At 40.6% G+C, this 23597-nt stretch overlaps 1 protein-coding gene across 1 annotated transcript; it reads left to right on the forward strand.

Annotated features, from left to right (window-relative positions):
- The first annotated feature begins 946 nt into the window (after nt 1-946).
- On the forward strand, nt 947-19159 carry LOC131428203 (protein RRP5 homolog). Its single transcript, XM_058591946.1, has 5 exons — nt 947-1258; nt 1322-3609; nt 16798-17489; nt 17560-18678; nt 18751-19159. The coding sequence occupies exons 1-5, from the start codon at nt 1169-1171 to the stop codon at nt 19095-19097; spliced, it is 4536 nt and encodes a 1511-aa protein (XP_058447929.1). The 5' UTR covers nt 947-1168; the 3' UTR covers nt 19098-19159.
- Nucleotides 19160-23597: the final 4438 nt, after the last annotated feature.

Below are 23597 nucleotides of genomic sequence, written 5' to 3' on the forward strand. Positions count from 1 at the left end.
ATATATTTCACAGGTAACATTTACTCATGAGTCATGGAACATTTAGAAGCCGTCGGCTGTTCTTCGCGACATTTGTAAAAGTGAAGCATAACCGAGCAACCAGAAGTTCCACAATTACTTAAAAAGTCCACTTTCTTGCTGCTTAAAAGTACACGCGGAACTTTTGAGAACTTGAAAGTACAGAACAAGTTCCGCGTGAACTTTCTAGCTGCTTAAGAAAACACGTGGCAATTTTTGACAGTTCGAAGTACAGAACAACTTCCGCGTGAACTTTCTCGCTGCTTAAGAGTGCACGTGGTACTTTTAGCAACTTGAAAGTACAGAACAAGTTCCGCGTGAACTTTTTCGCTGCATAGAAGCTGAACAATGTATTCTAGAAGCAGCTTACAAGTTCGTTCCGCTGCGTCGCACGAACTTTCAAGTGTGAATAATTACTTAAAAAATGGGCTGCTTAGAATGCTATTGATTAACTTTGAGAGCTGCTTAAGCCAAATCAGTCCTAGCTAATGTCCAAGCTAATATACAGGATATAACAAGAACAAAATCTTTTAGAAAAGTAGACTAATGTTTTTTATTCCTTCATTTTGTTTGTAGCAATCTAAATTTATATCATGAGTAACAGAAACCAAGAAATAAATTTGTTTAAAATCCACACTTTCCGATAATTATGAACGCATTCAAAAGAAGGGTTAATAAAATTACACTATTACTAAACAGTTAATGATTCAATCGCCGTTTATGAAATTAATGTTTGTACGTTCTCTTTCTTTAAAATTATCATTATGATACACAACCGTTTCTTTTTTCCATGTTAAATGTAATCGTGCTCGGTCCTGTCTTGTATTACAATCTTTTAATTTTTTCGTATAGTGTCCATTTATGAATGAGAGTGTAGACGGGTTATAGCATAAACGATGACAACATTCGGTAAACTCGTCAGCACCAGTTGACGTTTGTAAGCAAATTTCACGTGCATGGTTTGTAGAAACGCACGTTTTTTCGTTCTTCTGTTAATTTGGTCGTAAATTTGTTCGTTTGAGAGCAAGTAGAAAGTAATTGATTTGAGTAGGTTATATAGGAATTCAAGTTCTATATTGGAACAGCAAAAGTACGGACCAGTAAAACTGCTATCGCCTTTAAGATTGTGCAGTTTAGATCACAAGAAAACATGGTGTATATCGAACCAACATTTCCCCGAGGAAGGAAAGCCGAAACGGACGAGGATAAACATCCGCGTAAAAAAGTCAAAACCAATAAGGTAAAGTGAATATAAAAAAAAACTTGTCCCGCTTATTTTACGAACTTAATTATACTGTGTTAGGGCTATGGTGCATCTACAACCAACGATGAAAAACCGCAGAAGCTTCGTCAGAGGGAAAGGCACCAACAACGTTTGGAGCAGATGGAACAAGACAAAGAAGAACAAGAGCAGGGGGCTTCAGCAGCAAATCTGCAATTTAAAACAGCCAGCGAAGGAATGCTAATTATGGGATGCGTATATAAGGTGCAGAAAATGGAACTGACTATTTCGCTCCCTGGCCGAATGTTTGGAACAGTACCTGTGATGAGTATCTCGGAAGCTTACAGTAACCGTTTGCAAAGTTTGATGCAGAACAACACATCGTTAGTCAAACGTTGTCCGGGGTTGGATGAGTTGTATGAACCGGATGATCTTGTTTATGTGAAGACTAAGCAACGGCAAGAAGCAGATAAACGCTACCAGCTAACGTTGGACCCCAAAGAGCTGCACAGTGAATTGAACCACAAACACCTGGTAGAAGGCTTGGTATTGAGCGCAACCATTGAAGAGGAGGAAGATCACGGTTATCAAATGAACGTTGGCATAAAAAATGTGCGTGCTTTTCTTCCGCTGGCCAAGGTAAGGAAGAACAAGACGGAAATCGGGGCAAACTTATTCTGTGCCATAGAAAAAGTTACGCACACAAATGTATCGGCGACGATTATTTTGAAAGCTTTCAAACCGAACGAACCGAGAAAGTTGGCAGTTGAACAGGTTAACATTGATGCTTTAGTACCGGGATCGGTAGTTACCTTCACCGTCGGGTCGGTTCTGTCAAACGGCCTACAGGGTACGTTGTTTGATGATACTATTCCAGCTTTCGTTAACGAGAATATGTTGGAAAAACCTTTGTCAAAGTTGAAAAACTACGAGCTTTTCAAACAGGTACAAGCGCATATTTTGTACGTGATGCCGATGAGTAAGCATATCTTTCTAACACTGGCCAACTTCGATGGCAATAAAGCTAACGTCAAAGATCCCATTGTCCCTGGGACTATCGTACCGGATGCTAAAGCTCTGCATAAGTGTGCTTCTGGGGTGTGGTTTCAAATAGGTAAAAAATATAAAGGACTCTTGCCAAGAAACATTCTCCGAAGTAAGTACGACGCAAACTACGACGAGCAGATTGTAATGGCTAAATATCAGGCCAACTCTCTGCACAAGGTGCGAGTGGTTCGGTACGAAGTCTTCGATCGAACCATGATTGTGACCGATGACGACAAAATGATCGACATGAAGTACTTTTCGGTCAGTGATCTGTCGGTTGGAGAAACGTACAGCTGTCGAGTAACTAAGATGCTCGATGGCAATCGGGGCTACGTGGTAGCACTGGACAATGTGAAAGGACTTCTAACGTCGTACAACTTTTTCAATCGGAAACCACTTTCGGTAAATCAAACGGTCAAACTTCGACTGATTGCCATAGAGGACGATCGCAAGCTGGCACAGTTTAGCAATCATCCTGAATATTTGAAGAAATCTGCTAAATTGATAATGGATCGTGAAAGTGTTTCGGTTGGGGAATCCTACCACGGAACCGTTATTTCTGAAGGAAATGAATTTTTCGTTGTTGCATTCTGTAACAAGATCACTGGAATTCTATTTAAATTTTGCCGACAGGTCGCTCAAGATCAAAGTAAAATTACAGCTTTGAAACCGGGTGCAGTCGGTTTTTTCACCGTACACGAAGTAGCCGAAAACGGCGAGAAGATTACCCTTTCGATTCCACTGAATGCAGGCCTCGATAAGCTTGGCCTGATTACAGAGGGGACTGTCACTGGGGTGTATGCTACCGGTGCCGAGATCTATCTGGTTAAGGAGAATGAAACAGGAACAATACGACCGGAAACATACTCCGACTTCCCTGCCCACAACATTATATACCAAAATCTACTGAAAGCAGGTGAAAAGTTGCAGGTCGTCAACGTCGATAAAGGTAGCTACAGTTGTCGCGATGTGCAGTATTTCCGGCACAAGCCCACCCAATCGAAGGACGTTAACATTGGTCAGATTCTGCGTGCCTATTGTGTGGAATTATTACCGAAACAGAAGGTTTCGCTACGGTTGGCGCTGAAAGATTACTCTCGAAATGTGTTTCTTCGAAAGAAAGAGTTTACTTCAACTCCGACAGCAATGCAGATCGAAGTAGGACAGGTCGTACTGGTAAAAGTGACAGGACGACTGCGGAAGGAGGATGGCTTTTTGTTCCGTGTTTCAGCGACACTACAAGATGTTTGTTCGCAGGGTGTCGACGAGGTTGTCAGACTCTTGCAAACCTATCTGACGGATGTGCAGCGATTGCAGAAGCGGTAAGTTTCTAAATTTTCTCCCGTCGGTGTGATATTTAAAATCTAAAGCAGCACATGCAAATTTTAACAATTGCTGTTAAAATGGATTTATTCATTCTTAGGTCCAAAGTAATCTTCATTGATATTTTGCTTTTGCTTGAACTTAAAAACAGTAAAATTTGGGCATTACGTTCCTTTTGTGAAATTGGACAATTCTGTTTCAACAGATCTCGCCACCAATTCTTAGTGTACAGAATTGTTCCATGACTGGTACTACGATCCTTTTGACACTAGGAATCCTTTCAGGCCGGGGTTCGAGCATACAACAACGGGCTTGTAATAGCAGCGCCCTATGCATGAACTTTCGTGCCCTGAAAACTTCTCTGAACGCTCATTTTGTTCATCCCTCGTGTATTAACTCTTTCGGCATAAGCTTCAATACACATTTCTGCAAATTTACTATATAATTCAAGGCCCGCTTTGCGGTCATACACTCCTAATTCAGAACTTATATTTTTGCATCCATTCGGTGGCACATATATTTCTAGTAAAAAATGGGTAATCAATCTCAGTGGGATCTTTAGTTATATGATTAGGGGGTGAGCAGAGATGGGTTTGGTCAAAGTCCACGTTTTATCAGAAAAAATACCTTCGAAATTTAGCCAACCTAACCAAAATTTTCTTTGATTTGTGACATAAAACTATCATCATCTTAGTTATACTCAACGAAAAATAGATTCGGGAAAGGAAAATGATTGAAATATCGAAAGTAAAAATTGGCGAAAAACGCACCATATTCTGTTTCCTATCGTTCATCCGGTTACGATGTTTGAGAATTTTAGTATCCCTTTTTGGTATATTGAATTGGATTCTGGACCTGAGTTCTCTGTAATTCCTCAATTCTAAACTTGAACCTAAATTCATGACAGAAGTTCTAAAGCTAGACCAGGATTCTGAACCAGGACCCTGGATTTGGATATCCAACAAGGTTTCTGGATCGGAATACTGAATCTGGACATGGTTTTTGAATCAGAATTCTGACAGAGATTCTGAACCTGAGACAGAAATCTACACTTGGACACTAAGCATGGATTTGGATTCTAGACCTGGACCAGATTTTTTGACATGAACTCTCGATGAAGGTTTCGGATCTAGATCTAGAGCAGGATTCTGGAGCTGGATTCTGGATTCCAAACAAGATTTTTACTCAAAAGATACTGGAACCTGGGAATCGTGAACCTGGAACTTGATCCTGATTTTGAATTCTGAACCAGAAGCTGGATTCAGAAGCATAACTCTGGACTTGGATTCTAGGCCAAAATTTTGAAGTATGTTATGATTAAGGACCCGGTTTCTGGATTTGAGTTCTGGGCCTGCATTCTGACTTTGGATCCTGATTCTGTATTCTGAAACTGATACAGAATTCTCTATTTGGATTCTGAATATGGACCTGGATTCTGTACATGGATTCTAAGCCAAGCTCTGAATTCCAGACCAGGATTCCGTACTATAATTGGAAATCGGAACCTGGACCTGAATTGAGTAACTTGATCTAACCTCTGAACATGAGTTTGTGTTCTAAGTGCAGAATCTGAATTCTGAACCTAAAATCGGGACCTCGATTCTGGACCGGAATTCTTGGTCTGGATCTGCATTCTGAAATTGGACTAAGATTCTAAACCAAAATTATTGACAGAGATTTTTTACCTGAACCTGAATTCTGCATCTGGATTCTGGAATTTAATTTTCAAACTGGACTTTTTTTGTCGTGAATACGACTTACTTTACTATAGGGTGCCTTTTCAAAATTTACCCTCTGAAAGAGTGATAAGTTTTTGATCGTGAATATCTCTTGTTGTATCTAACGAATCAACATAATTTTTGCTACATGCCATCGGGAATATGATCATAATTTTATGATAAAATTTTCAGTTGTGTGACATAATCTCAAATAATTCAAAATTAAACTTTTCTGAAATGTTTGGTATAAACGAGTATCAAAGAGGATAATTCATAAGGCGCGTTTGATTTTCTCGTATTTTTAAAGCTCATAGCTCAGTGATCTGTGAAGGGATTTATATAATCTAACTACCAATAGAATCGAAAATTTTCAACTTAAACGTGTATAGCAAAAGCATTGAAGTATTTCAATAGAACACTATTGAAAAACCTGTTTCATTTGACCCATGTCAACACCAGCCAATCAGAACGCGTTCTGAGGAAGAGAACAAAATATCTGCTGCTGTACAACAAATCGTTCGAGAAAAATGTTCCTAAAAGTGGTGAATATCGTAGTGAGTTCCTCAATTTGGTACTTCTGAATGCTAGAAACGAATCCCTACAGCATATTGATAGTTGATTTCAATAAATTATGCAAATCCGAAATGAAATAATCAACATTAAAATTCCGAATGCGGCTATTTTTATAGCCGTTAGGACCGCCCATTAGTGAAAAAGCTACAAACGAAATCAGGTAGAAACAAGCCTCTCAACAAAAATTGAATCAGTCTGGATTCTATCGCCACTGCCACTGAAATATCCTCAGTTTAGTGCAAATCTAGAACAGTTTGGTTAGATTTTTGCACGTTTCGCTGTGTGAAATTCACAGTAATTGAGATCAAGTGAAGCCTTCTTTGTTTTTTTTTCGAAAAATATTCCAGAGTTTAATGTTGAAGAGAATTACGCAATTTGACCCTTATGAATGCTAGAAACGAATCCCTACAGCATATTGATAGTTTCTATCAATAAATTATGCAAATCCGACATGAAATAATCGACATTAAAATTCTGTATGCGGCTATTTTTTTAAAGCCCATTAGTGAAAAAGCTACAAACGAAATCAGGTAGAAACAAGCCTCTCAACAAAAAGTGAAGCCTTCTTTGTTTTTGCGAAAAATGTGCAAAAGGGGAATGCTTACATAATTCATACAATTGATCAACTAATTGATATTCGGAAGTGTTAAGGAACATGTCAGTTGTTTTCGTATTCACGACATCCAGTTATGTCTCTGACATTACCCACCAGCCTTTTTTTTATTTAAAAGATATTTTATTCAGGCCTATTTGCGTACAAGCTTTACGTGGCCGATTTAGCTGAGTTTTTAGATAATTTTTTTTTGTATTGGACCTCGTTCTCACCCTTTTTCTAGGGGGAGAGGAGCTTTCATTTTCCTCCTGCGAGGATTGAGGGGCAGTTTGTTCGTGGTTCGTCTCGTCATCCATTGCCGTGGTATTGTTGTTGATTTCGTTGCTAGTTGCTGTAGATACGCCTTGTTGTACATTGTTTGCTGTTGCTGGTTGGTTGGATGGTAAGCTATAATAACTGCAGCTGGTGTACTTTGTTCTATAGGGGTTACGTTGGATGGTTTCGTTGAAGGGGTACTTCACTGTTGTTGGTGACTTTCACAGGTATACTGGGGTTGCTTGGGGTTGGTGTGAAGGAAGCACCGTTGTCCTTTGGTGTGGTTGTCTCCTTGTCCAGTTCACCACATGGCTTACCGTAATGAACAGCTTTTTGGCAATATTGACATGTGGCCATCTGATTGTCATAGCTACCAAGTGATTTGCACGGGATTCTTGTATCCTGACCGAATGTCACATAAGAAGGTATAGGCCTCCTCAAGCGCATGCGTAACAAACGTACGCCATTTAGAATACCGGGGAAAAAATTCTTCCCCTTTTCTTTTTCGATAGAGAGAATCTCCCCGTATTGGGACATAGTTGCGCGAATATAAGAATCGATGACGCTTGAGGGAAGATCATGCACACGCACTTCTATAGCACTATCTTCCATATATACCGGAATGTTGTACTTGATATTTTCATGCTCCACATAGTGCACATTATTATTGTCTTTAGCGAATTGAATTGCATCCAACTCTCTATAGAACTGGATACCAGGGCTTGTATTGTGAATCCTCAAACGAACGAAGCAACAAAAAATATCTGCTGTGAACACTTTGCTTGACATAGCTGAATGAGAGACCTATATTAGAGAGAAACTGGATGCGTGAGAGTATATGCTACTGAGCAGACCAATTCCCCTTGCCAAGTAAATTGTCTGTGCTCTCATTCTCAGTTAACACATGAACTAAGCAATCCATGACAATGTAATGAAATGAAGGGTTCACTCTCGTTAGGATTGTACGAGAAAGAAGACCATGCCTCACGGTGTGCTACAAGACGCGAAGCAACGTCATATAGGCAATGTTTACGGTTTATTTTTAAAAAGTAGGTTTACAGAAATCATTTTTAACATAATGTTCGCATTCCAAGACCAAATTTGATCACATTTCAAACAGACTTTAAACATTTTATAGCAGAAATTTTGCATTTGAGCCCATTTCAAAACGATCCATTTGTTTCTTGGCAGTTTACACTGTGTACATATCCTAGAAACACTAAAAGCAATGTTCTTTAAATTAATATTCATCGGAACTAAAAGTTATGAAACTAGTTTCCTCATAGGCATCTACAATATGAGAACCATTCATCAAATGCTAACCTCATGAAGCATAAGTCTCAGCAAGCAGGCATATTCATGAACTAATGAACGAACGAAGCAGCTCTCCTGGCTTGGGTTGCGCTGTGAATTCTACCTGACATACGAATGTGTGTGAATAGCACAGATAGTGAAACCCTTTCGTTCATATTCGTTGCTTCAATATGCAAGCCCTGCTGGATACAAACAACATTATTGGTCTTATTGCATTGAAGTAAATGCACACGTTTAATGTCAAGATGCATTTGCTCCTTAAGCAAACCTTCAAGTTCTCGTATCGAAGGTCGAATTTTGCACTGTCTGAAATCAACAATAATTGTATTCTTTCGTACCGGCGGTAGCTTTTGTTCGTTTGGTTCACTCATTTTCGAGGTCTATTGTTCACTACACAATACTGTACTTGGTTTCTTCTGTCCCCAACGTAAGCGGTTTTGTTTTATCGACTGACTTGGATGAGATGTAAACCCGAACTGGGACCTGGACTTTGGTTCTGGGCTAGAATTCTGACCCCGGATCAGCTCCTGACAGAGTTTTTGAACCTAGAACTAGATCCTGAACTCTTCACCTGAATTCTGGACTTGAATTCTACTAGGTCTAGTTTCAAAACAAGGATCTGGTTTCTTGAACGAAAATCGGGATCCGTATTTTAGGCCTGCAATTTGGATCTGGGTTGTAGACCTGAACTCCTGACAGGAAGTCATGAGTTATCGTGTGTTTTGGACATAAGTTCTGATTCCAGGCCTAGATTCTGGGTCAAAATTTCTGACAGAAATATTAGTTCTGAACCGGGAAGCAGGATTCTGAGTTTGAATTCCGAACATGAATCTGAATTCTGGATCTGACCTCAGGGTTCTGAACAAGATTTTGGATTCGAACTCTGAGAATCATTCTAACCATCTGGATTCTGAACGTGGACCTGTTTTTTTTTGTTTCTGTATTTTGTATGAATTCAATTTGGAGTGTAGACATGATATGACTTTCTTGTGAAACATTGAATATATTTACACTCATTCTTATTTGACCAATTCTTGGTCGTAAAGCATCTAAATTTTCATCTTCTTACTTTCGTTTACTTTCTCACAAATCTCATTAGAATTGAATGTGCACTAATTACATCATTTTTGCAACTGATAGATTGGAATGGAATTGTTTTTCGCTATGATAAATTACCCACATGTCTATTATAATTTGTCATGAATAACACATGGATCAATAAGTCCCGAGACTAAAGCAGAGATGGCGCTCGTAGTAAACCAGTAACCACGTCTTTCTAGAGTACTAACCTTTGCTTGAAACGGGTCAAAATTTTAAGTCGATCCAATCAGAAACAGCTGAGTTATCGAGGTTAGAGTAAAGTCGTTTTGTAGTTTGTTTAAAAAAATGGAAAAAACCGAGTTTCGTGTTTTGATAAAACATTGTTTTTTAATGGGTAAAAACACCGTGCAAGCGAAACAATGGATTGAAAAATGTTATCCGGACTCTTGTCCATCAAAAGCAACGATTTGTCGGTGGTTCGCCGAATTTAAACGTGGTCGTACCGACACAAATGACGCGGAACGCTCGGATAGACCTGTGGAAGCCGTTACATCGGAAAATGTGAGTGAAGTGACAAAAATTATAATAAAAGATTGTAAAGTGAAGCTCCGTGAGATTGCTGAGATGACACAGATATCATATGGAAGTGTATTTACTATCCTTCATGAAAAATTGAGCATGAAAAAGGTTTTTCCCAAGTGGGTGCCGCGATTGCTTTCGATGGAACAAAAAAAGCAACGAGTCACCCTGCCACAAGTCGATGAAAACAATGGCGAAATTGAACGAATTGAGCTTTGATCTGCTTCCCCACCCCCCATACTCGCCAGATTTAGCCCCCAGTGACTACTGGCTCTTTGCTGATCTTAAAAAAATGCTCCAGGGAAAAAGATTTGGCTCAAATGAGGAGGTCATCGCTGAAACTGAAGCTTATTTTGAAGCGAAAGATATTTTTTTTATAAACATGGTATTGAAAAATTGGAAAAACGTTGGAAGCATTGTATAACCCTAAAAGGTGATTATGTTGATGAATAAAAAAAAATTTTGCAAAAAAAATGTTGTTTCCATTGTTAGTCTCGGGACTTACTGATCCATGTGTTACATTTTACTGAGGGCCTTTCTCAGAAAGATTTTTTAAGTATCGAAGCCCACTATTTGCGACTCATTGTCCACCTATTTAAAATTTTGAATTTACTATCCACTGAAAATAAGCTAATGCCCACTAATGGGATGTAGAGACCAGTTAGGGAATCACTGAATTAAAGTAATGAACACTCCATCTCCAGTACTTACCGTACAACAACTAGAAGATGTTAAATGTATTGGCTTATAATCGACTATAGCGAACTAAAGACTGTCCCAGAATGGACGCATCGAAAAACCACTGCCATTTCGCAATGGTTCAGAATCTGTCAATTGTTATGGCTGCGTCCTGTTGTCTACACTCTTCTTCAACCACTTGTGCAGTTGTTTATTCGTTTTCATTAGTTTGTTTCGAAATGCGTGGACTTTCAGCAAAACTACATCGAAAAATTGTGTACAAATGGTGCACAGAACGCGGACTGTCACTGAGAAAGATAGCAAAAATGGAAGGAGTAAGTGAAAAAGCCGTGCGAAATGCAATCAGGAAGTTCGGTGAGGATAACACCTTTGAGAATAAACCGAAAACGGGTCGAAAAAAAGGTCCTGCTAACCCTCAGTTGGATAAACGTATATTGAAGGCGTTCGAGCAAAAGGGGGAGGTTTCAGTTCGGGATGTGGCCAAAAAAGTGGGCACTTCGAAGTCAAATGTTCTTCGTGCTCAAGAACGTTTGAATTTTCGAACGTATAAAAAGCAGAAACAACCAAAAGGAATGTTTACAAAAACGACTTCTACCCATGATTCGAAGCCACAAGGATCCTGTTGTCTTCTGGCCAGATCTTGCTTCTTGCCACATGAATCCACCAAATTGCCCACAACTTCAACCAATCGAGGAATTTTGGGCATTTACGAAGGCACATCTTAGGAAACATGTCTCGGTAGCCGAAACCATTCAACAGTTCGAAAAAGATTGGAAAAAAGTGTTAAAACTTGTCTGTACGAAATTCAATGGTGCACCAGCTAGTCTACAATGGCTAAGTAGCAAATGTTGAGAATAATATTCTGTTGTTGTAGTCTAATATTATCAGTATATCGAATAAAATTTGAATATCTAACTTACTTACTTACTTGAGGCTCCTGCGCACCCCGAGTGGTGCAAAGGGCCGACTTGAAAGATTTCCAACCTGGGCGATTGCCCGCCATCGCCTTAACCTGTTGCCAGGTTAGATTTCGGTCGACTTTTATTTCTTTATAGAGGCTACGCCGCCATGAGCCTCTGGGTCTGCCTCTGCTGCGATGTCCTGCTGGGTTCCAGTCTAATGCTTGTCTGCAGATTTCGTTTCCGCTCCTACGTAAGATGTGGTAGATCCAGCCCCACTTTCGTTCCCGAATTTCAGTTGCTATCGGCTTCTGGTGGCACCGGCGATGGAGCTCGGTGTTTGAGATCGAGTTATGGGGCCCCCAGGCTCGAATTATGTTCCGCAGGCACCTATTGATGAACACCTGCAGCCGTTGAGTGTTCTTCACTGATACACACCATGTTTCACTAGCGTATAGCAGCATAGATTTCACATTAGAGTAAAATATTCGGATTTTGGTGCGTTTACTTATCTGGCTGTTTTTCCAGATGTTTCTTAAACTCGCAATGGCAGCCCTTGCCTTCTTGATCCTTGCACCTATGTCAATCTTGACCGCCGTCTGACGCCATTTGGCTGCCAAGATATTGGAAGCTTTCAACATTCTCCACTGATTGCCCTGCTACTGTAAAGGTGGAAGGGGTCACCGTGTTCACATCCAACGATTTGGTTTTGTTGACATTGATTGCTAAGCCTGCCGATGAGGAGCGTTCGGCAAGGTCGTCAAGCTTACTCTGCATGTCAGAGCGCCGTTGAGCTAGGAGTGCAACGTCATCAGCCAATTCGAGGTCGTTCAGGTGCTCCATAGTTATGGGATGCCATAGCAGCCCACGGTTTGGTTCACGGTCAATCGTACCTACCAGGATCTCGTCGATTACGATGAGGAACAGTAGCGTTGATAGAATACATCCTTGCCTCACGCCAGCTACGACCCGGATGGGTTCAGACAAGACCCCGTTGTGCAGAACTCTGCATGAGTAGGCCTCGTACTGCGCTTCGATGAGGGCGATGATTTTCTCAGGTACTCCCTTGCGTCTCAGGACGTCCCACATATTTTCGTGATTGAGACGGTCGAAAGCTTTTTCGTAGTCAATGGAAACCAAATAAAGGGACTCTTGGAATTCATTGACTTGCTCCAGGATGATACGGAGCGTGACAATATGGTCCGCACAGGATCTTCCGGCACGGAATCCAGCCTGTTGTCCTCGGAGAGTCGCATCGATCTTCTCCTGGATCCGGGATAGGATCACTTTGCATAGAACTTTTAGAACGGTACACAGCAACATAATGCCTCGCCAATTATCGCATATAGTCAGGTCGCCCTTTTTGGGCACCTTTACTAAGATACCCTGCATCCAGTCGACCGGAAAAGTTGCGGTGTCCCGGCTATTACGAAATAAATTGTGCAACAGTTGAGCGGATGTCATGGGGTCTGCTTTGAGCATCTCGGCTGATATGCGATCGACCCCTGGGGCTTTGTTCGATTTCATGCTTTGAATGGCCGTTTGTATCTACAGCAATGACGGAGCCTCGGTATTCACGCGTGTGATACGCCTGACCCTAGGCGGATCATGCCGAGGTGATGGTGGCCTGGCTGGCACTTGGAAAAGTTGTTCGAAGAGCTCCAACCAGCGTTTAAGTTGATCAGTTGGGTCGGTTAGTAGTTGACCAATCGCGTCTTTCACAGGCATTGTCGCTTTCATCTTCGCCCCACTTAGGCGTCGTGAGATATCGTAGAGGAGACGAATGTCCCCGGTTGCAGCGACCTTCTCTCCTTCGTCGGTGAGGGAGTTCGCCCACGATCGCTTGTCCCGTCTACATGAGCGTTTTACTTCCTTCTCCAGAGCCGAGTATCGTTGACGGGCCGAATATATGGCTCCTCGGGTTTTGGATCGCTGTATTGCGGCTCTGGCTCCTCTTCGCTCCTCTATTTTCGTCCAGGTCTCATCAGTGATTCTTTGTTTTCTCTGGGTGCGCAGTTCACCCAGATTGTTCTCGCTGGTGACGATGAAGACATTCTTGATGGCAGTCCATTGGTCTTCCACGCTGCCACCTTCCGGAATGTCTGCAGCACGAGTCTGCAGTACCACAGTGAAGCACCTTTTCACTGTGGTATCATCCAGTCGGCGTGTGTTAAATCGCCGTCCAACTCTCTCCTCTTGTCGACGAACACGCGCAACACGCAGGCGTATTTCGCCGAGAATGAGGTGGTGGTCAGACGCGATATCGGCACTACGTTTATTCCGTACATCAAGAAGGCTCCGTTTCCACTTTCGGCTGATGCAGATGTGGTCAATTTGATTTTCTGTAAAGCCGTCACGGGAAACCCACGTGACCTTGTGAACCGGTCGATGGGGGAAGAGCGATCCCCCGATCACCATGTCGTTATTGCCACAGAATTCTGCAAACAGCTCTCCGTTTTCGCTCATTTCTCCGGGACCATGGCGCGCCCCATAATGCGCTCATAGTTCGAGTTATCGGATCCGATCTTCGCGTTGAAGTCGCCCATACAGATCATGATGTCGCCCTTCGGAATTCTATCTACGGTGGCATTAAGTTGAGTGTAGAGATTCTCTTTGTCTTGCAGGTCGCCAGCATCGGTTGGCGCGTAAGTTTGGATTATAGTCAGGTTTCGAACCCTTGTTCTGAACCTGGCAACGATTGTCCTTTCACTTATAGGCTCCCAATTCATAAGCGCAGAGTATGCCTGGGCGCTCAGTAGGAAGCCAACTCCACGGTGCCGGGGAGCGTGTTCACCTCGTAGGCCAGAGTATAGCAGAATTTGTCCTGACGGTATTCTGTGTTCTCCAAAGTTCGGCCAACGGACTTCACTGAGTCCTAGGATCTCAAGTTTCATTCGACGTGCCAGTTTACCCTGCTGGGCTAGGGTTAAAACGTTCCATGTTCCTATTCGTGTCCGTTGTTTCATGCTAAATATCGTTGCCGTTAAATCAGTCCGTAATCTTTCATTATCGGTTTCTCAAACAAAGATTAAGTTTCCGGAACAGTAGGTTGTTGGCCCAAGGTTCCCTATCCTCCGGGACGGGGCTGCCGTCTTAGGTATAGCTTCCGGGGAAAAGCATTTCTTATTCAGCCGCTGGATGCCAGGACAGACGCTGTGTTGAATATCTAACACTCAGAGCTTAAAATTGTCACACATTCTCAATGAAAGAAACCATTTCAGCAGTCTCATTTTCAATATTTTACTGTCTCATTCGCAAATGACCGACACCAGAACAAACGAAGAGATACGAAGCATTTTAGTTTCTCATCGAAAAAATGAGAGAGCATAATTGCCAACGTCACTCTTTCCTCTATGACAAGACGAAACCAAACTAACGTCTTCAGGTAGCAACAGCAGAATTGAAATTTTCATTCTTGCATCGGTGTATTGAAAATATGTGACGCTTGGCTATAAAAAGTGACTAAAATATGGCAAATCGAAGTAATTACATCCCAGAACTTCTTTGGAAACCAAAACTACTACAAATTCGAGCACCAACAGTTAAAACTTATTGTGAAACCTTTTTCTGTCGTTTTCAATTCTCACAGCTTTGGTTGAATATCGACACTGAATACTACACTCTCATTGAACATAACTCAAAATTGAGTGACACATCACTCAAATTCATAAAAAGTGCACGTACTCTAAATTTGAGTTACCACTTATCTACTCATTTTTGTGTTAAGGGGCGAAATTGTCAAAACTTGAGTAATTTTTACTTAAAATAGGAAAAAAATATTTTGTTCAAAATTTGAGTAAGTTCAACTCAAAATTTGAGTTCCTTGCTCTCAAAATGAAGAAATTTTTCTTCGTTAATTTTCATATACAAAGTTATTCTTCTTACTCTTGAATGCGCAAAATAGTGATTCAAAACAGTTTCCTTTTGAACTTATTGGACTAAAAATTGAATTGTTTTGATATCTTTATGTTGCGCTTTTCACTAAGCATAATTGAAACCACAAAACATCTATGATTGACGTTGATTCATGTTTTTAAAACCGGATCTAGAAACGGCAATGGAAAACGACGTATTCTTGCATTCCTTATTTCGATAAGAATATTCCGAGAATGAAAACGCACTGAACTGCAAGAAGTATTTTTTTCACTAAAATGTTTAAAAACTCAACGCTTACTCTAATATATGAATAAATTCGAGAGAACTCATGACAACGAGTTTATTTTACTCAAATCCATACTCAAATTTTGACATATTGTTCCAGTTTATGAATTTGAGTAATCGCAACTCAAACGATGAGTTATGTTCAAAGAGCGTGTATTGGATTTTCACTGAAAACTGCAAATGACTGAAAGGGCAAATGAAAGAAAAAACACAATTTTGAAACTACTTTCCCGTTTATGTCATTGACTGGACATGGATTTCGTTCTCATAGTTTGCAAGCGAAACTGAGAGTGACAATAATTTCTTGTCATTTTCGTTTATTTTTCAGTCAATGAAAATGACTTTTATTAGCTCTGCTAACACTTGTGAATTATTTACAGCGAAATCAAAGTGCGTCCATACTTTCTGGGACAGTCTTTATGGAAGGATTTTTTTCTAAATGTTTTAATCATTTAAAACCGACGAGTTGCGAAGAGTGAAATTCGAATAAACAAATAAACGAAAAACATAGACGTTGGTTTTTTTACTGACCATACTAAACAAACACCTGATCGTCAACCAACTAACGGTGGATGGAGCTCTTTTCTCGGACACGAAACCAGCTTGAACCAGTACCGCAGATCGGCTGTATCGAAGTTGCCCTTCTGTCGCCAAAGGTAAACTCGATAGTTTGATCCCTGATGTCGCTCATCGTCGACGTACAAATAATCTCCCGACCAGGCGTTGCGGATGCGATAGCCCTGATATATTTTGTTCTGGTCCGGAATGAACTGAAAATAGGCTTCCTTTGGGATTGCGGATTTCGATCGTTGATCCGTGAAGACATAGCGCTTTTGCGCACTGCGACATAACTTGTCCGAGCTCGGTATCAACCATTCCTTCAGGCCAACGTTTTGGAACGGGTACGAGTTGTTGTTGTAGTCCTCGTGTTCGACATACCACATGGAATCCTTACTTCCGATCGGTCGTTCGGGCGAGAGGTACACGTACCGGTAGGTGTCTGCTTTGAATACGTTATCCCGGTCTGCGAACAGCCAACCGTGATTTAACATGCTTCGAATTAGTACACAGGTAAGTTTTCCAGCACTTAGCTTGATGCGTCGCTCGCAGTCACATTGGCAGATGTCTTTAAGGGAATCATCTGCAAGTGACGCAGCGAAAACCAACAGGAATGCAATCGGAACAGAATTCATGCTTTACTGCCTGTACTTGAATAGACCCGATTGAAAGGGTTTTGATCGTTTTAATGATCGCTATCGTACTGTCGATGTGCGGAACGAATTTAATTTTTTATAGTCGACTAACAAAAGTTTTCTTTTTTTTCTTGTATTTTAGATTCCAATCTGCTGATAAAGCTTTCTCGAGGTATTCCGTTGGACAAGCGGTCGACTGTGTGGTTGAAAGTTTTGTCGATGATGACGAACAGACGATGATTGTGCGGCTGGACGGTGAGAACGCCGAGAGTACTGTGAAAGGAATCGCTTCGAAAGATCCTAAAAAAGACAGCTACGCCGTCGGTGATCAACTTGAAGGCCGAGTTGTTTGGGTGGACATAGAGAGGCAGTTGGTGAGCGTGTGCGTGGTAAAGAAACATTTGAAGAACTTGATAGTGCAGGAATCTTGGGAATCACCCAGCGAACTGTTGGACGTCGATTCACCGAAGAAATTCGTAACACTGTACAAAAACAGTCACGTGGCTGTTGGATGTTTGCCGAAGGTGGACTGCCCATTGGTGATAGTTCCACTGAAGTGTCACTACAATGATTTCGAACCCGTGGAAATCGGAGCAAAGGCTCGTGTAATTCTGATGCGTAAACACAATGGATTAATGCTAGGAGTTACGGTAGAAAGCTATGAAAAATTTAAAGATTTAAAAGGATCAATTATTGCCGTTCCCAAGAAAGCACCCGCCGAATATTGCTGGTTACCTGAGGACTATGAGGAACCGTTGCTAAATGATTTACCGCCTCTATCGTCGGAGGAGAAGAAACAAGACGAAAGTCACAGCGACTCTGGAATCGATAAAGGTATGACCAGATATAGAAACAAAGTGAGTGCTTTTAAAACGAAATAATTCTATTTATCTTTAAATTTCAGATGGAGAAACAGTTGTAAAGAAAAGCATGATCAAATCTACTAAAAAATTGAACAAAAAAATCAAAAGCTCAGTCATTGAAAAATTCGAAAAAGTTCAGGCTTCCCCGGGAAAAATCTTAAAACTCAACCACAAAAAGAAGGCAAAGTCTGCTGATAAAAAGTTGAAAGCGAAAATGCCACTTATCATCAGTCAGCTGGATGGGGCTGAAGATTTGCCCCGTTCCAAGAAAATCAAATCGAACAAAAAGAAAAATCAGAAAACTTTTTTCGCCTCGCGTCCAGCGGCTAAAGATCCGGATTTAGCCAACGCCCAAACGCCTGGTCAGCTCGAGAAAAAAGACAAACTACATCAACTAGCTCAGCAAACGAAGTTTAAGAAGAAAAATAAACACCGAAACAATCTCACCGGACAGACCGTCGGCCGGATGCTGCAAAACAATCTTCCCGGTCCCACCAGTTTCTGGAGCTCCAAGCCAAGTACGGTTCGCGAACAGTCAATCGACTCCGACTCAAGCGATGACGACACACAATCGGAAACACAACCGAAGACACGTCTCACCGGGAAGGAACGTTTCGAAGCCATGAAGCAGGAGGAGAAACGGATCCGTCAAATCGAGGAAGAACTGGCGGATGCTTCGGTTGACCCGCATACCCCGGATCAGTTCGACCGGTTGGTGTTGGCCCAACCGAACAGCAGTCTGCTGTGGATTCGCTATATGGTGTTTCACATGGAATCGGCCGAAATTGAGAAAGCGCGTGCGGTTGCACGGAAAGCGTTGAAAACGATCAATTTTCGCGAAGAAGACGAACGCCTGAACGTGTGGATTGCGTTGCTTAATCTCGAACTGCGTTACGAAACGATTGAAACTTTCAAGGAAATTTTGCAAGAAGCTATCCAATACAACGATAGCTACAAGGTTTATTCTAAAGTGATCGGAGTTTTGATTGACTGCGGAAAAATTCCCGAGGTTCAGGAAATGATCGACACACTGCAGAAAAGATTCCGAAAACAATCAGAGATGTGGCTGTTGATTGCTGATTGCTACTACAAAATAGGTCAGACGGTAAAAGTGAAACCTTTGCTTAGCAAAGCACTCAAATCACTGCAAAACAAGGAACGTAAGTAAACGAAAAAAAGAAACAATCGTTGATCATCCTCTAATAGTTAATATACAATTTTTTTTCCACCAGATATACCGCTAATAGTCAAATTTGCCTTCCTGCACAATCGTAACGGAGACCGTGACGAGGCGCATCTTCTGTTCGAGCAAATTCTAACTTCCTATCCCAAACGGACCGACATCTGGTCCCAGTACGTCGATATGTTGGTCAAAGATGGCCTAATCAATGCGGCTAGGCAAACGCTGGAACGTGCGATCGTCCAACGGTTACCGATGAGAAACATGAAAACCCTCTACACCAAGTATGTAAATTTCGAGGAAAAGCACGGAGACCGGGAATCGGTGAAAAAAGTGAAACAGATGGCGGCCGATTATGTTAAGCAACAGCTCAGCACCGGTGGAGTTGCGGTAGTCTAATTCTATGTAGGTTACGATAAAGTATGAATAAAATTGTTATATTCAACTTGGCAAACAAATAAGTTTGTATGTTCTCATCGTTTGAAGTCCGAATATCATTAGAATTGGTTTTATGAGTACCCGGGCCCTATTACCTTGTCTGTCAGTTAATAATGTTGGATTTTTTTAATAGTAGGTGCCTTCGAGCACTGCATTTTTTCATCTTTCCACCAACCGACGGATACCACCTCGGAAGAACTATTCATCTTCTGAACCGATCCCTTCATGAAGCCATTTTCCCAGCTCTTCATAGCTTTTGAAAAGGTGCTCATCAACTGCGTTAGGGGTCAAGTTCACACCCGAGTGTCTGAGTGCGTTGTCTTGCTGTAAAATGGCATGTTTTGTAGAGAATTTTGGTCGTTTTTCGAGTCCGCGGGGGGAAATCTCAAAATAAATCCATTTCTCATTTCCCTTAACGAGCCGGTCCAGAAAACCCTTTGTTCCGCTCATCGTTTTTCGCTTTTCCTGCTGTCTATCGTTCAGCTTATGAGGAACCCATTTTTCCATCTACTAAGTCTGTTCGATGACGTGTAGACAATCAGAATTGGTTCGACGACTCTTTGTCATTTGTTTTTATGTTTTGGTTATGTTATGTGCTCAACAATCCTTGCAATTTGGCATCTTAAAACGATTAACTGAAGCAACTGAAGAGTTCGTCCGGTCAAACGTCCGGTTTCTTGACTGAAACTCTTGAGCTAAGTTTCATCCGAATAACTGACAGTTTTTCAGTTATTCTTTCAGTCCGTCAGTTTTCTTTTAATGAGAATAATGTGCCTTCATGGAAAAAATTGATGAAACTGACATGAAGACAAATCGTAAAACTGACCTGACACGCTCAGTTCAGATAATCGTTTAGTTTTTTTTTATTTCGTCCAAGGTTCATTTCAACTGTCCGGAAAACTCCGTAAGCTTCAACAAGAATTGGATGGGGTAACCAATCAAAATCTGAGAATATCTTCTTTCTAAATTGGTTGATTTTTGACAAACGACGTTTGAGCAATACCAGAAAAAGTACTTTTTAATATCACTCGTGAAAAATCAGTTCAAGCACAGAAATCTGAGGTTCAAGAGATATTCTAAGAAACCGCAGTAACAGATAAAATCACTTTTCCGGGATTTTCATTCATGAAACAAGCATCCACAAAACTCTGAACTTCAAAGTTCATAGGTGCTTTTTTATGTCAGCGAAACATGATGACGAATTTTCATCCACAGATATATCACTAAAGAGATAATAAACCGCAACTGAGAAATAATGACTGCGATATTTTCAATGCACGTCTGGTGGTCAATATGAACAACAATATTTTATTCCCTCATTCCAAATAGTTATTATAGCAACGAAAGGCTGTTTTTTATTCCAGCTGATTGATTACGCTGCAATATTTAGATCAAACCCAATAAAACACTATCCAGCATGAATTTGATTTACAGAAGTAAGGGGAACGCAGCATTCTGCATGTCTCGAGCATACAGCAGTCGCAGCGTTTAAGGTCTGAGGACAGAGCGCCACGTGTTGAGTTTTAAATCGTCCACGTGGCTTCCCTTTGCGCATCGTATTTCTCTTGTACTCTCTCGTATATGAGCAAACTGTACCGGGTTGCCAGCATACATTTTATTATTTTGATGAGAAGTTTTATCACATTAATCTATCGTATGGGTTGGACATTACATGGATTCCAATGAACAATGAAAAAATATTCAACTTTCACAAAGATTGAATGTCTGTGTGTTTGGCAGCCTTGTCAATCCATTTTCATTTCTCTCTCCTTTTTCAGAATGCTATCAGGAAACCAAAGCGAAAAAAAATGGTGGATGCATTGAAACTGACTTTGTTTCGCAGAAAAATACAAGACTTTATTTTTATCGCGATAACATATATGTTTTTATGTACTTATCGCATCTAAACTAAATTATGTAGACTTTGTCACGGTAGATTCATGATACAAGCCTTCAAAGCCGAGATATTCGATGAACAAGTAGAAGTCTGCATTCCCGAGCGTTCCAATTTTCAGCAGTTCTTCAGTCAGAAAAAAATACAGCACGATCGCTAAACTCAATGAATCATTCTGAGAATTCCACAGAATATTCTCAACTAATTTTCGAAGACATTGTCAGGTGGGTTTTTCTATATTCTGCACCGTTTCCTAGAAAATTTAATTTGAAACGGGAAAATAGCAAAAAACCTACCACTTTACGGTACTGTCCTCAGCCCTTAAATGGCGCGTTTGGATTGGCGTAGCGATAATCTGCGCTCCTGTTACTTCTGTGTATGATCGGGTAATATTTTTTAATCAGCTGCATAAAATCCTTTTTGATTGTTCTTTATTTATGTTTTTTATTATTGTTATAACTATTATTAATCACGGCACTTGCTGCTTTTAACACATGGATCAATAAGTCCCGAAACTAAAGCAGAGATGGCGCTCGTAGTAAACCAGTAACCACGTCTTTCTAGAGTACTAACCTTTGCTTGAAACGGGTCGAAATTTTAAGTCGATCCGACCAGAAACAGCTGAGTTATCGAGGTTGGAGTAAAGTCGTTTAGTAGTTTGTTTAAAAAATGGAAAAAACGGAGTTTCGTGTTTTGATAAAACATTGTTTTTTAATGGGTAAAAACACTGTGCAAGCGAAACAATGGATTGAAAATTGTTATCCGGACTCTTGTCCATCAAAAGCAACGATTTGTCGGTGGTTCGTCGAGTTTAAACGTGGTCGTACCGACACAAATGACGCGGAACGCTCGGGTAGACCTGTGGAAGCCGTTACACCGGAAAATGTGAGTGAAGTGACAAAAATTATAATGAAAGATCGTAAAGTGAAGCTCCGTGAGATTGCTGAGATGACACAGATATCATATGGAAGTGTATTTACTATCCTTCATGAAAAATTGAGCATGAAAAAGGTTATTTTATATTTTTTTTTATCCGTAAAATTATTTCAGATAGTGACCTAAACACATATGATTTTTAGCAGAGTCTCGACAAAAAATTGCCGAGATTTGCGAAGCCAAGTAATCAACAATCATCTTGGCAAAAGTTAAAATTACTGAGCGTTTCGGCACCTTCAAAATTGACTAATCGTCAGCAGAAGATTTATTGTTTGCTCAGTGAAACTTTCACTTTTAGTACTGCAATGATATGAGAAAAAAAAACGAATCATCAGTAATTAAAAAGTTAGCCGATTAATTTATTTCTTGATTTCTCAACATTATAAACACACCATTTAGGATCAAAAACTCATTTTATTTACACTTAAAGGAGGCTTACGAATTTGTTGCCGGTAGTGCTTAATGCCTCTACCTGAAAACAAGTAGCATAAAAAAATTAAAATTAAATTTGTCTGAAGGCTTGCATTCGATACCGAATACTGTAAAAATTTCTCAGACTTCACTACTAATAGCGGCGTTTCCGGATGCGGCCACTTTGAGTCGAGCTGGAAATATGAAAATAAAAAAAAGTTTTCATATACCTTATGATCAAAAAAGAACCGGAATTTTCATTTTAAAATTCCCGCGCTTGTCCAATCGGTAAACTTTTATTCTCTCAACGTTGGCAACACTTTTATACACATTCTGTCAAATTTTGACGCATATCGTACGATTAGTTTTTGTTTGGCGCCTATACAAAGAAGTTGAAAAATTTTCGTGTGGCGATTTTTATAATGGATGCCTTCGAAGCGCCATTCGGTCGATTGTTGTACGGTTTCGACGTCATATTCATAGATCCACACCTCATCACCAGTTATGATGCATTCGATGAATGTGGGGTCACTATCTGCGTTGGAAATCATCTCTTTGACCACATCAACACGACGCTGTTTTTGAATGAAATTCAGCTTTTTTGGCACCAGCCGAGAAGCGACGCGTTTCAAACCCAAAACATCAGTTAAAATGTGTTCGGCTGATCCATAAGAGATGCCCAACAACACAGTAATCTCTCTAATCGGTACAGAACGATTTTGCAACACGATTTGCTTCGCCGATTCAATGTTTTCTTCAGTAACAGGTGTTGTTGGGCGGCCAGGGATCTCATCATGATCCAAGTTTGTACGACCACCTTTGAAGCGTTTATACCACTCGTATGCCTGTGTTTTTCCTAGACACGATTCAACAACGGCCTTTTCTAACATTTTCAACGTTTCGGAACACTTAAATCCATTTGCAACACAAAATTTGATGCACCATTATAAAAATCGCCACACGAAAATTTTTCAACTTCTTTGTATAGACGCCAAACAAAAACTAATCGTACGATATGCGTTAAAATTTGACAGAATGTGTATAAAAGTGTTGCCAACGTTGAGAGAATAAAAGTTTACCGATTGGACAAGCACGGGAATTTTAAAATGAAAATTCCGGTTCTTTTTTGATCATAAAGTACTTCACGACAATAGACAAGTTATAGAAGTTGTTTTCTATATAAAAAGAATGTGTTGCAATCGTACTTTCTGAATAGATCG

The sequence above is a fragment of the Malaya genurostris genome, chromosome 2 (assembly GCF_030247185.1).
Source record: "Malaya genurostris strain Urasoe2022 chromosome 2, Malgen_1.1, whole genome shotgun sequence".
Classification (NCBI taxonomy): Eukaryota; Metazoa; Arthropoda; class Insecta; order Diptera; family Culicidae; genus Malaya; species Malaya genurostris.